This window comes from Mustela nivalis (assembly GCF_964662115.1).
Source record: "Mustela nivalis genome assembly, chromosome: 4".
NCBI lineage: Eukaryota > Metazoa > Chordata > Mammalia > Carnivora > Mustelidae > Mustela > Mustela nivalis.
In genome coordinates, this window is record NC_139023.1 from 133309960 (window position 1) to 133323104 (window position 13145).

General features: G+C 39.1%; 1 protein-coding gene across 2 annotated transcripts in view; it reads left to right on the plus strand.

Moving 5' to 3' along the window:
* KLHL2 (kelch like family member 2) overlaps positions 1-13145 on the plus strand; it is a 111633-nt gene that overhangs the window by 64100 nt on the left and 34388 nt on the right. For both annotated transcript variants that reach the window (XM_082727243.1, XM_082727244.1), the window contains one exon: positions 370-532. In XM_082727243.1, the coding sequence (XP_082583369.1) occupies positions 370-532 (163 nt within the window). The remainder of the gene's footprint in view (positions 1-369; positions 533-13145) is intronic.

A 13145-nucleotide genomic window follows, 5' to 3' on the forward strand; every position in this document is an offset into this window, starting at 1 on the left:
TCTGCTCAGCAGGGAGCCTGCTTCCTCCTCTCTCTCTCTGCCTGCCTCTCTGCCTACTTGTGATCTCTCTCTATCAAAAAAATTTAAAAAAAAGAACCATTAATCTAATACCTAATATCTCTTATATTTTTATGACCAGGAAGGGATCTTTGAAAGATTCTATAGAAATTATGGAGAATGTGGGTCGTCGCCCTTTTTGCAAATAATTGTTCCATTACTTTCCATGGAGTGTTTCCTGTGTCCATGGAGTATTCGGGTCAGGATGCAGATCATAAGTTTTCACTGCATGCGTTGTGATCTGTATAGGAGTGGTAAATAGTAAGTGTTCCTCGGTCCACCTGCCTAACCGGACTGACTTACATGTTGCAGGTACTTCTCCCAGCAGCTGGTCTGTTACAGTTACAGGATGTGAAGAAGACCTGCTGTGAATTTTTGGAGTCTCAGCTTCACCCTGTCAACTGCTTAGGAATTCGAGCTTTTGCTGATATGCATGCATGCACAGACCTCCTGAACAAAGCCAACACCTATGCAGGCAAGTGGAATAGACCTCGGCTGAGTTTGAGATGGAGGAATCTGGAGCTTTTGAGTTCTGATATGAATCTGTAGTGATTTCTAGAAAGTTGTGTCATGTTTCTGGATCTGGACTTTATAAAAATACATTTAAAATCTTATAATGTATCACTGCATAATTGAAGTATGTTTATAAAATTCTGAACTTAAAAAAAAAAGAAAAACCTCTATAAATTGGTATTGGGCCTAAATAGAATAGCTAGTTTTATGCAAGTATTGAATCTCTGTCTTTTTTGAGAAAATATTTGCATATGAAATTAAGTCATCTAATTTCTGTGGCTTTGTACCCCCTTTTCTTAAACCCAAGGCAACAATTTTCTGGCTTAAAAATTTTCAAGGTGTTGAAGTCTAGTTGCCTTTGGGTGGAGTGGAAAAATAGATCTGAAATATAGGCATCTTTCTCCTTAGACACTAGTTCTCAGAATCTCCGGCTGGCACCCTCCTTCTGTGGCAGAGGCAGCCCATTGCTCTTGTCAAGGAAGCCATCACTTTGTTTTCTAGGACCCTCTGATCCTGATCCCCATCTCTCCAGTTTAGGGGGAGAGTTTCTTGTTATTGTTTTGGATATAGCTCAAGTACACAAAAGTAACTTATAATTTATTTTGCTGTGAATTTATAAGCATGTAAAAAATACATATTAAAGGTGATTGTTAGGAAGTTTCTAATTTTTTTAAACATCTTTGGGAAGGTAAGTCTGGTGGAAGTTATAACCCACCATCTCTGTCCTATAGTTGTAAGATCCAGTAAGAACCGTTACTATAGAACCTTCCATGACCACTGCCCCTTAATATGCTTTAGAATCCCAACTTCCTCCAGCCTTCAAATGCAAGAGCCACTTGTCTAAACTCCACTCCACAGTTCTTACTCAACGGGACACTGTAGCACACTGACCCGGATAAGGAGGGGTGTGTGTGTGTGTGTGGGCTTTTACATATGTGTGTGTGTGTTTACATATGTATGCACCAAGCACTGAAGAGAAGTATGCTATCATCCCTATTGTATTTATCAAAGAAATAATGGTAAGTGGTTAGCTGGAGAAAAAACCTGCAGTGCTGCAGTGAAACATAATATGACCAGTAAATTTGAATTTTATAGATTTCTTTGGGGTGGCCTGATTGGTCTGAATACCCTTTATAAGATTCTTTCAGTGGGAAAAACATGATCTGAATTTCAGAAGGCTAATTTACAGATGAACTTTTAGCACACAGCCCTTCTGTAAGTTGGGGGATGCCTATATATGTAATGATATTCATGTAATCCTTCTGAGTGGGATGAGACATTTTAAGAAAAACCAAAGACAAATTTGGATTCACTGATGTATTCCAGTGTTCTTTAGCTCTTCTTCAGCTAAATAGAAAATTTTCCTTCTAAATCTGTAAGATCCATTAACTCTAGACATAATGTGCCTGTTATGAGTGATTTATATTGGGAGAACGAAGGAGGCTTGTATATTTTTTGATGTTTTTTTTTCTGCATGAACATATTTTTCTTGGGCAGCTAGTTGTCTCATATGACTTGATACACATTACTGACTTTTAAGAGATAGGGAAAGGGACTGGGGACAGAATGAATAAAGCAGGACTCATGCAAAAGATGTCCACACATAATTCACATGATGTACTGGAACTCTTAGTTCTGCTTCTGTCAGAACCAACTCATGCTCTGTGTGTTTAGGAGATCTTTATTAGATTTAATTATTTATTTTTCTTATTTAAAATCTTAAATTTAGTGTGGTATACACAAAAAATAAGAACAGTTATTCACCAGAATTTGAAGACCTCTATGTCTTTGTTTGTAGAGTCCTTCTTCATAATTATGCAGAGAATTCTTTGTGGACAGTTTATTGTCATTTTCAGCAAAATTATAAAGAAAAATTCTTAATTTAAAAAAAAATATTTTTAAAATTTATTTTAAAGAGAGAAGGCTCAGGGAGGGTGAGAAACCAGTGGGCAGGGTAGAAAGTGTGAGCAGGGATGGTGTAAATCCTTCCTGCTTATCCTGTTGCACTCCCTTAGCTGTGGCAGTGTGATGCTGGCAGTCATAGCCCGTCACGCTGGCCCTCATGCTTCACTGGGGCCTGTAGCGACATGTTTTTCAAATCATAGACAGCTGAGGGCGACTAGACCAGCCAGGTTAAATGATCTGCATACTGAGGCATGGTGTTCTGGACTGTAATCAGCCTTTGTTATGCTCTTGAATTATTTTCTTAGCTAAAAAGCTAGGTGAAATAGGTGAAATTATTTTTGCTGCATGCCTAAAAAAGAAAATTTTCACACCCAATTCCAGGTTTTACAGACTCGTTTGGATAATGCCGACTTGTGGATGCTGTTATTTCCCATGTATTTTGAGTGGTGTCTGTATTTTAAGAGTTTCCCAAATCACGAATACCTTTGTTTTTAGCATTTTCTCCAGGACAAAAATATGGAGGAGATAAAAAGTGAACTTACTGGTTTCAATGCATTTTAATAGTCCCAGACTGTTTTGAAAGTTAGATTTTAATCTTAACTTGAAATATGAATTTTATTTAGCATTCTGTGTTGACAAACAAAAGTTGCCAGTTGTGAAATTGTAAGAATTAAAACAAATTTAAGGGAAACAACAGTTTTATGTTTTTAATCGTTCATTAATCTCGCCACTGCTGACATTAAAAGTTTGAGAAGCTGCTTACTCTCAGTTCTTAGTGATCTTTGGGGAGATTTGCAGTATCATTTTCAAGCCAGTGTTCTGGCTCAAGTTCTAGGATTGGTGAACACTCAGTATTCCCCAGTGCCAGGAAAACCTGCAGTCTTCTCCAGTCCTTAACATACTTTCAGTTTTCTTTCTTGCCCTCCTCTTGCTATTAACCCTATTGTCTGTTTACATCCTGGCCTGAATTGCCACCCTATTAGCCTTTCTACCTTGCTTGCAACAATGACACTTTTTTATATGCGCAGCTGTTTTCATGTGTGTCCCCTCTCCCTTTGTCTTAAATGAAACTTTGTTTTCCCTCCAAACCAGATTGTTGGGGGCAGACTTCTTTAGGGAACACCCCTCCCCACCAACTCTGGGAAGGTGGATGAAGGGGTACGATTTCAGACTGTTGTTCTGTCCCTGTCACCATCCTCCATTCTGCCCCTGCTGGCTGGAGGCCTGCAGCATTCTCTCTGGAGCCTGTTTTCCCTCCAGACCTCCATGTCTGCTTCTGTCTTTGACACCTAGATTGTCTCCTCCCTCTCTACTTCCTCTCTTTTGCCGTCAGCAATCTCGGGATATTTCCTGTTGGCTTCCTTGAGATTCCTTGTTCATGGTTACTTGTGGCCACCATCTTTCCTCCATAAACAGACGTGCCACCTTAGACCTTGATTCCAGGGCATGTTGAACCTTGTTTGGACACCTTGTTGATATTTGAAACAGCTTTGTGCTGACTCTATTCTTGCCTCCTCATGTATTTCTTCATAAATCTGTTCTCTGATTCCACTTACCCTGCAATCTCTTGGCCCTTTAGCATAGTCTAAATGGCTAGTCATTTCAAAGCTATGCTTTGTGTGTGTCTACTTTACCCAGGCTGCCGTGGGTGATAAAGAGGCTCAGGGCAATTTAACCCCTGCTTACAGGGCCAATAATATTCCACTTACATCCAGGTTCAGTGTCTACATTATGCCTTATTCTCTGTAAAAGTAGGTCTCATAACATTTTATTTATTTTTGCAATCAGTTTGCTTCAATCATTTGCCCACCATTCTGTAATTTAGGCTAGGAGTCACTGTGTGGGGTAAACATCTGTCAAAAAAAGCCTGTGATTTTGAAAGCTGCCCTTTTGAAAGAAACTTGTATTGAGAGTTTGGTTTTTATAGTAGTATTACTAGCCTTGACTGTGTGATATGCATACTAAAGACTAAGGTGCTGATTATCCAAGGGTCTTTGCAGTGTTAATTTACCAATACAGAAGATTTTCCCTTTGGAGAACCATGAAAGCATTTGATGTACGAATTCATGCCGACTTAATTGATGCTTCTTACAAGAACTAATCATTTTTATGTTTTTACATTCATAATGTTCCTCATTTGTGTCCTAGTAAGCGACATGCAATCTCTCTGCTCTGCTTTGGGATGATAGTTTTTCTCATTCAGATGAGTAAGCTGTTTCTAGGTTTCACCAAAGCTGTCTGTGTTAATGGAGCTGCTGGAGATATAAATGTAATTTTTTTTTCCTTAGAGGCTAATAGTATTCAGAATGAAAGAATCACAGAGTATTAGCACCTGTAGGGAACTTAGCGGTTATCTCATCTAACATTTATTTTATTAATTAGGATAACGAAGACCGGGGGGATTTTTATTTTCCCAAAAACACTTTATCTCTCAGGGATAAGCTGTTTTGGGATCTGAAATGTGTTATTATCCATGCACTTACCCTCATTTCTCAGATGGAATTCTGTACTAGGTGGAATATAGAGGAATTATAGGAATTCTTAATGGCACTTAATTCTGATCAAAAAGGTTTTTGATGTTGGGAAGTCAAACATAAAGGATGCTTTGTAGCTTATCACAGGATTTATAACTGAACAAACAAAACTTTGGACTTTTATTTTGTATTTCATTGGACTTAATTTAGGATGAGGGACCAGAGCTAATGATCCCCAACAGACCTTGTGTGACAAATCCCAAGGCTTGTCTTTCATTTCTCTATAATCTTATTTTAGTTGCAGCAACGAAGCAAACAGGAAAATTCAACTATCCTAGAGAGTGAACAGAATCATATATAAGGAAGAATGTATATGTATATCATATATATACAATGAATGTGTTTAATATGTATTGCACATTCATGAGATAGTATGTACTACTGGAGTTATGCCTTCCTGCAGTTGTGGGATTTGTCTAGAGAAAAGGACCTGATTATTGAATGTCAGCTTAACTAGGCTGGCTTTACTCAGCAGCAGTGGTAAACTAGTAAGGGCAGGTTACTAAAGTCACAGTGAAAGCTCTGTGCTGTAAACAGTAATTTGTCAACATGTGAGTAAAAAGGTTGGAGGCAATAGTTGAGGTTGGTAAGGGAGAACCATGGTAATGAAGATAGGAGGTGACTGAAGCCAGTCTGGGGATATGGGAACTAACCAAACGCTGACATGATCTGCTCTTTAGGATTACATTTTAAGTATTTTGTGGGTACATTTTAGTGCATGCAATAACTGTTAATTTGGGTACCTCGCTGAGGTGCAGTAAGCTGAGTAAGAATTCATTCAGTGAAAAGGAAGAATTTCTTATCTTGGCTTTGTGACAGGTATTAAGCTTATATCAGTCAAACCAATCCAAAGATGTTAGCATTTTAGCTGATAGTGTATTGAATAACAGTTCTGTAACTCTGTCTAGAAAGATGTAAGGTGATTATCTCATTCTCTTCTTCCAGGGTCAGACCATATCTATGAAACTGAGTTCATTTTCAGGTTGTGTGTTTTGAGAGAGACTGACAAATGGAAGCCCTAAATTTGGAGCCAGCATGATGGTGAAGATCCCAAGCAGTATTATGTAAGAAATGCTCAAGAGTTAGGAGTTTGTAGACCATGGAAATAAAATTTAGAAGAACATAATGCTCTATAAAAGTTTGAAGGAATTTCAGGAGTGAGAGACATTAATCACGTCTTTGGTGGGCAGAGGTAGTGTCAGTGTTAGAAAATAAGAGGGAGAAAGATTCTAGTGCAACATAAAGCCGAACTGCCACTTATAGTAAGTGTTCAAGAATGGTATGACCACCTTGCTGTCTGTTGATGTGTGCAACATGTGTAACAGATAACCATCAAATACAAGCATTTTAGAGGTTGCTCTGACAGAAAATGAAAGTTGTGTCAGGGACCTTTCAGATTTCTTATACCACTAAATTTTATGATTTCCCATGGCATTAGAGGAAAAGATTCAACAGGATTTGTGAAAGAATTTATTTTAGGGTTTAAAGAGAGGAAGGGATGTAGGAGGGGGGAAAAGGGAAGTTCTTTAATGGATACAGAGTTTCATATTTGCAAGATGAAAAAGTTTTGACTATCTGTTTCACAACATTGTGAGTATACGTAAAACTACTGAACTGTATACTTAAAAATGGTTAAGATGGTAAATTTTATATTCTTTGTCTCACCACAATAAAAAAGGAAAGAAAAAGGAATGAGGAATTGAGGTTTCATTTAGCCTTGGAATCAGTACAGATAGTAGAGCCATTAAGACACAAAAGGAGGGATGCCTGGGTGGCTCAGTCGTTAAGCCACAACCCCGAGATCAAGAGTCACAGGCTTGGGAGGCCTGGGTTGCTCAGTGGGTAAAGTGTCTGCCTTCGGCTCTGGTCATGATTGTAGAGTCCTGGAATTGAGCCCCGCATCAGGCTTCCTGCTTCTCCCTCTTCTACTCCCCCTGCTTGTGTTCCCTCTCTCTCTGTGTCTCTCTCTGTCAAATAAATAAATAAAGTCTTTAAAAAAAAAAAAAGACACAAAAGGAGTATAGGAGGGCACTTTAGGTATCTAGAGGAAGGTACTGACACACTTTGAGGTGTAGGTGGATCTTAGTCTTGATTGCTTGAGGGAGAATGAGAGTGAAGTGCACTATCAATTTTAAGAAATTCTCTGACTGGGCAAGTATATTAGCAATAGGCAAAGGTAGCAGGCCAGTGGAGGACCTTGATTTATTTTGAGAGATAATCAGACTCAGCCAGAGAATCTTTGCCAAGCATCCAACCAAGGTGGGGGAAACTGGGCAATGAAGAAAAATTCAGATAGTAGAGCCAAGGTAAGTGGCCTAAAGTGGTGAATAATGTGAAGGTTTTAGAGGACTGCTTGTATGGATTACTGGGTGTGTGGTTGGGGATGAATCTGTTTAGAAGAGTCATGGTGATGATTCAGATCACGTAGAGACTAACAGGTGGAAATTCAAATATTGAGGTTTGGAGAGAGGTTGAATCTGGGAGCAACCATACTGGGGTGCTAGTTAAAGATAGCTGGGGACACATAAATGTGGATGAGATGGGTAAGGGAGGGTAAGCAGAAAATGAAAAAAGGACTCAGGGCAGACAGGACAAATAAGCACAGGCAGCAGACTCAAATGTTTAGGTAGATGAAGGAGACAAACTGAGTGATTAGAAAGGTTAGACAGACACCTGGCTGGCTCAGTGGGTAGAGCATGTGACTTTTTTTTTTTTTTTTTAAGATTTTATTTATTTATCAGAGAGAGAAAGTGCACGTAAGCAAGGTAGCACAGGCAAGGGGAGCGTCAGGCAGAGGGAGAAGCAGACTCCCCGGCGAGCAAGAGGCCTGATGCAGAGCTCTGATCCCAGCACCCTGGGATCATGACCTGAGCTGAAGGCAGACTCTTAACCCACTGAGCCACACAGGCCTCCCAAGCGTGTGACTCTTAATCTCAGGGTTGTGGGTTTGAGACCCAAGTTGGGTGTAGAGATTACTTAAAAAAATAAAAACTTTTTTAAAAAGTTTAGAAAACAGTATTATAGAATCTGAATTGGGAGAGAGTATCCTTAGGATTAAACACTGTATGGGGGTTGAGAAGTTTTAATCTTAAGAAAAGGACTTCCAAAGAACAAATTCAGGGGAAGGGTGAGCCAGAGGCTACGCTACAACAGGTTAAGATGTGAGAGCACAGTGCTCCAAAATGCAGAGGCTTCTGCTTGTATGAATAAACTAAAGAAGTTTTGTATGAATATCAACAATGTAGGGCAGTGGCCCAAGATGGGGAGGATAACCATTTTTTTTTTCTTACTTAGGACAGCATTTGTCCACTGACGTCAGGACAATAAAATGTGTTCATTATCTATAGCAAAACTTTTTTTCCCACTGGGGAAGGAAACTGGGCCTAGTTTGGAAATACTTTATTTTTTCTTTTATAAAAATCTTAAGCACTAAGATGTTCTTCATTTTTGCCTCCCCACCCCCAACAACAAGTATTCTGTATCTATCCATGTACAAAATGCCTTTGTGGGACCTGTGGGGTCCAGCATCATACATCATCCAGTGGGAGTCTTGCCCACTTGTGCATTGCATAATAGGCAGACAGACTCGTGTCTTGGCTGTGGACTCTGAAGTGACCCATGAACCCATTCTAGCCCTTCTTGACTGAAGTCAAGGAGTCACTGGAGAACATTGACCTAGATGGTCACCTGTGGCCAAGAGAGTCTTTGAAGAGGTCTAGGTTTCCAGAGAAGATCCAGCACTTACCAGAGGGATAAAAAAGTTTGGATACATTAGAGTGGGTCAGAACAGTTTATCTTTACACACATCACACCTTCCCTAAGGTACTACAGCACAGGAGCAAGAGAGAACTTCCTCAGGAAACAATTCTTTTAGTGCAGAAAAGGGAGAGTGTATGAGTGAGTGCCCAGGTACACATTTCTACTAACTGTGTGGTGGACTTCCATCAAAAAGCCTTCCCACTAGCTGCTGGGAAAGCCCCCTGTCTCAGATCCTCTCAACAGACCCATGGCCAGCCCATCCCCTGTGTGCTGTGCCCCTTACCTCCACTGTGTGGCCAGTTTCCTATTTGTGCTTTTGTAGAAAGCATCAAGAGTGGGCTTTGGAAGGTGACAAACAAGCACATGCATCCAAATCTGTGGGTAAGGGAGAGACCACAAACTTCAGCTGTAGCACCACCTTTAAGAAAACAGGAGGCTGTGAGCACTCCGCTTGGTGTGTTGCAGGATGAAGACAAGCATACAAGCTTAAGATTTCTTCCGCAAAAGAGAATAAGAAGCTTAGAGCAGATGTATCCATGGAAGGTCCAGGAAATCCTCAGAAACTCCAGCAGGGCTAAAGACAGATATTAGTCCCCTAAAGACAGTAAAGTGACTGCTACTTCAAATGCAGAGACAGCAGCACATAACTCCAAGAAACATTAAAAAATCATGGTAATATGACACCACCAAAAGGTCACAGTAATCTTCCCATAACCAAGCCCCAAAACATCCAAGATCTGTTATTTTCCTGATAAAGAATCAAAATAGCTGTTTTAAGAAAACTCGGCTTCAAGAAAACACCAATAATTCAGTGATTTCAGGAAAGCAATACAGGAATAAAATAAGTTTAACAAAGAGAGATCATTAAAAAAAATTTTTTTGGAGCTGAAGGATTCATTGAATGAAATGAAAAATGCAGTGGAAAAGATCAACAGACTTGATCAAGCAGAAGAAAGAATCAGGAAGCTTAAAACTATCCAGTCAGGAAACAAGGGAAAAAAGAATGAAAAGGAATGAAGAAAAGCTGCATAATCTATGAAATTCCATCAGAAGGACCAACTGGTGAATCAGTAGAGTTCTAGAAGAAGAAAGGGAGAAGAGGACAGAAAGTTTATTTAAAGAAATAAGGGCTAGGGTGCCTTGGTGGCTCAGAGTGCTAAGCACCTGTCTTTGGCACAGGTCATGATCTCAAGGTCCTGGGATTGAACCCTGCATTGGGCTCCCTGCTCAGCGGAGAGTGTGCTTCCCCCTCTCCCTTGGCCCATCCCACTGCTTGTGCTCTCTCTGTCTTCCTCAAATAAATAAATAAAATCTTTAAAAAAAAAAAAAAGACAAGAAGAAGGGCTATCTGGGTGAAGATTTGGATATCTAAGTTCATGAAGCTTTTATAGGTCACCAAACAAAATCAACTTAAAGACATTTTCTCTAAGATGCATTATAACAAAATAGTCAAAAATCAAAGAGATCATCTTTTTTTTTTTTTAAGATTTTATTTATTTATCAGAGAGAGAGAAGGGGAGAGAGCAAGCACAGGCAGACAGAATGGCAGGCAGAGGCAGAGGGAGAAGCAGGCTCCCTGCTGAGCAAGGAACCCAATGTGGGACTCGATCCCAGGACGCTGGGATCATGACCTGAGCTGAAGGCAGCCGCTTAACCAACTGAGCCACCCAGGTGTCCCAAGAGATCATCTTTTTTGTGTGAGTGTTAGTCACCATACTGTACATCATTAGTTTTCGATGTAGGGAGTTTGCTTCTTCCTTCTCCCTCTCCTTTTGCCCCTCCCCTGCTCATAGGCTCTTTCACTCTCAAATAGATAGAATAGAATACAATAATACTGTAATATGGTGCTGTGTTAATTCTAGCACAAGATTAAATGATAAAAGTATCAAAAATAACTATAGCTTATAATAATTTGTTAGTGAATGCACAATATAAAAAGTAATTTTTCAAAAATTTTAATTTTTTTATTAACATATAATGTATTATTTGCCTCAGGGGTACAGGTCTGTGAATCGTCAGGCTTACACACTTCACAACACTCGCCATAGCACATACCCTCCCCAATGTCCATAACTCAACCACTCTCTCCATACTCCCCTCCCCCAGCAACCCTCGGTTTGTTTTGTGAGATTAAGAGTCTAAAAAGAGGTAATTTTTGACATAAAAAACCATAAACTGTGGAAGGGAGTAAAAGGGTAGAGTTTTGGTATGAGATCAAAGTTAAATTTTTAAATTTTTATTTTTAAAGTTAAAATAGACAGTTATATCTGTTATAAGTTTTATATGAATCTCATGGTAACCACAAAACAAAACTTTATAGTATATATACAAAAGATAAAGAGAAGGTAATAAAGCATACAACTATGGAACATTACCAATTCACAAAGGAAGGAAGCCAGAGGGAGAAAGGAACAAAGGAAATACAAAACAGCCAGAACACAAGAAGATGGAATTAGTAAGGTCTAATTAATAAATACTCTAAATGTAAGTGGATTGAATTCTCCAATCGAAAGGCATACAGTGGTGAGATAGATTAAAAAAACAAGACCCTAGTATATAGTGTCTACCAGAGACTCACTTTAGCTTTAACGACTGAGTGAAGGGATGGAAAAAGATAGTCCATGCGAGGGGAAATCAGAAAAGAGCAAATGTAGGTATATTGATATCATACAAAATAGATCTTGAGCCAAAAACAGTAAGTAGAAACAGAGAAGGTAATTACATAGTGACAAAAAGTTTGATTCATTGAGAAGATGTAATGATTAAAAATAAGTATGACGCGGGGCATCTGGGTAGCTCAGTGGGTTAAGCTTCTGCCTTCTGCTCAGGTCATGATCTCAGGGTCCTGAGACCGAGCCCTGCATGGGACTCTCTGCTCAGCAGGGAGCCTGCTTCCCCCTTCTCTCTGCCTGCCTCTCTGCCTACTTGTGATCTCTCTGTCAAATAAATACATAAATTATCTAAAAAAAAAAAAAAGTATGACCCAACATAGAGCATCTAAGTATATTAAGAAAGACACACCAGAAAGGAGAAATAGACAACAATAAAATAATGGTAGGAGGCTTCAAAATCCACTTTCAACAATGGATAGATCATTTAGACAGAATATCAACAAGGAAACTTTGGACTTGAACCATAGTTTAGACCAAACAGACCTAACAGACGTGGAACATTCCATCCAACAACAGCAGAATAGACATTCTTCTCAAGCACATACAGAATGTTCTCCAGGATAGATCATGTGATAAGTCACAAAACAAATCTTAGCAAATTTAAGATTAAAATCAAACTGGCTATCTTTTCTGAGCACAGTGGTACTAAGCTAGAAATCAGTAACAAGACTAAACTAGAAAATTCACAAATGTGAGGAGATTAAACAACATACTCTTGAACTGCCAGTGGGTCAAGGAAGAAATCAAAAGGGAAATAAATATCTTGAAGCAAACAGAAACACACCACACCAAAATCTATGGGATGCTTCAAAAGTAATTCTAAGAGGAAAGTTTACAGTGATAAAGGCCTATTAACAAGATGGGATTGGGAGGGAGACAAACCATAAGTGACTCCTAATCTCACAAAACAAATTGAGGGTTGCTGGGGGGAGGGGGGTTGGGAGAAGTGGGGTGGGGTTATGGACATTGGGGGGGGGTGTGCTTTGGTGAGTGCTGTGGGGTGTGTGGACCTGGCGATTCACGGACCTGTACCCCTGGGGATAGAAATATAAGTTTATAAAAAATAAAAAATTTTTAAAAAAAGATCCAAAATAAGCAACCTAATTTTATACCTCATGTCACTAGAAAAAGAACAAACTAAACCCAATGTTAGCAGAAGAAAGAAAATGACAAAAGACGGAGTAGAAATAAATGAATTAGAGACCAGAAAAACAATAGAAAAGGTCAATAAAACTAAGAGCTGGGTTTTTTTTGCAGAGGTAAAACTGAGAAAACTTTTAGCAAGACTAAAAAAAAAACGGAGACTCAAATAAATAAAATCAGGAGTGAAAAAGACATTGCAGCTTATACACAGAAACACAAAGGATCATGAGACTAATAAGAACACTTATATGCTAATATAATGAGAAGAAATGGATAAATTTCTAGAAACATGCAGTCTACCAACACTGACTCATGAAGAACTAGAATAATCTGACCAGACCAATAGCAAGTAAGGAGACTGAATCAGTAATCCAAAAGTTCCCCAAAAGAAAGATCCAGGACCATATGGCTTCACAGATGAATTCTGTCAAACATTTAAAGAATTAACACTAATCCTCCAACTCCTTCAAAACACAGAAGAGGAGGGAATACTCTCAAACTCATTTTGCAAGGCCAGGGTTAAAACTAATACCAAAGCCAGATAAGGATATTGCAAGAAAAG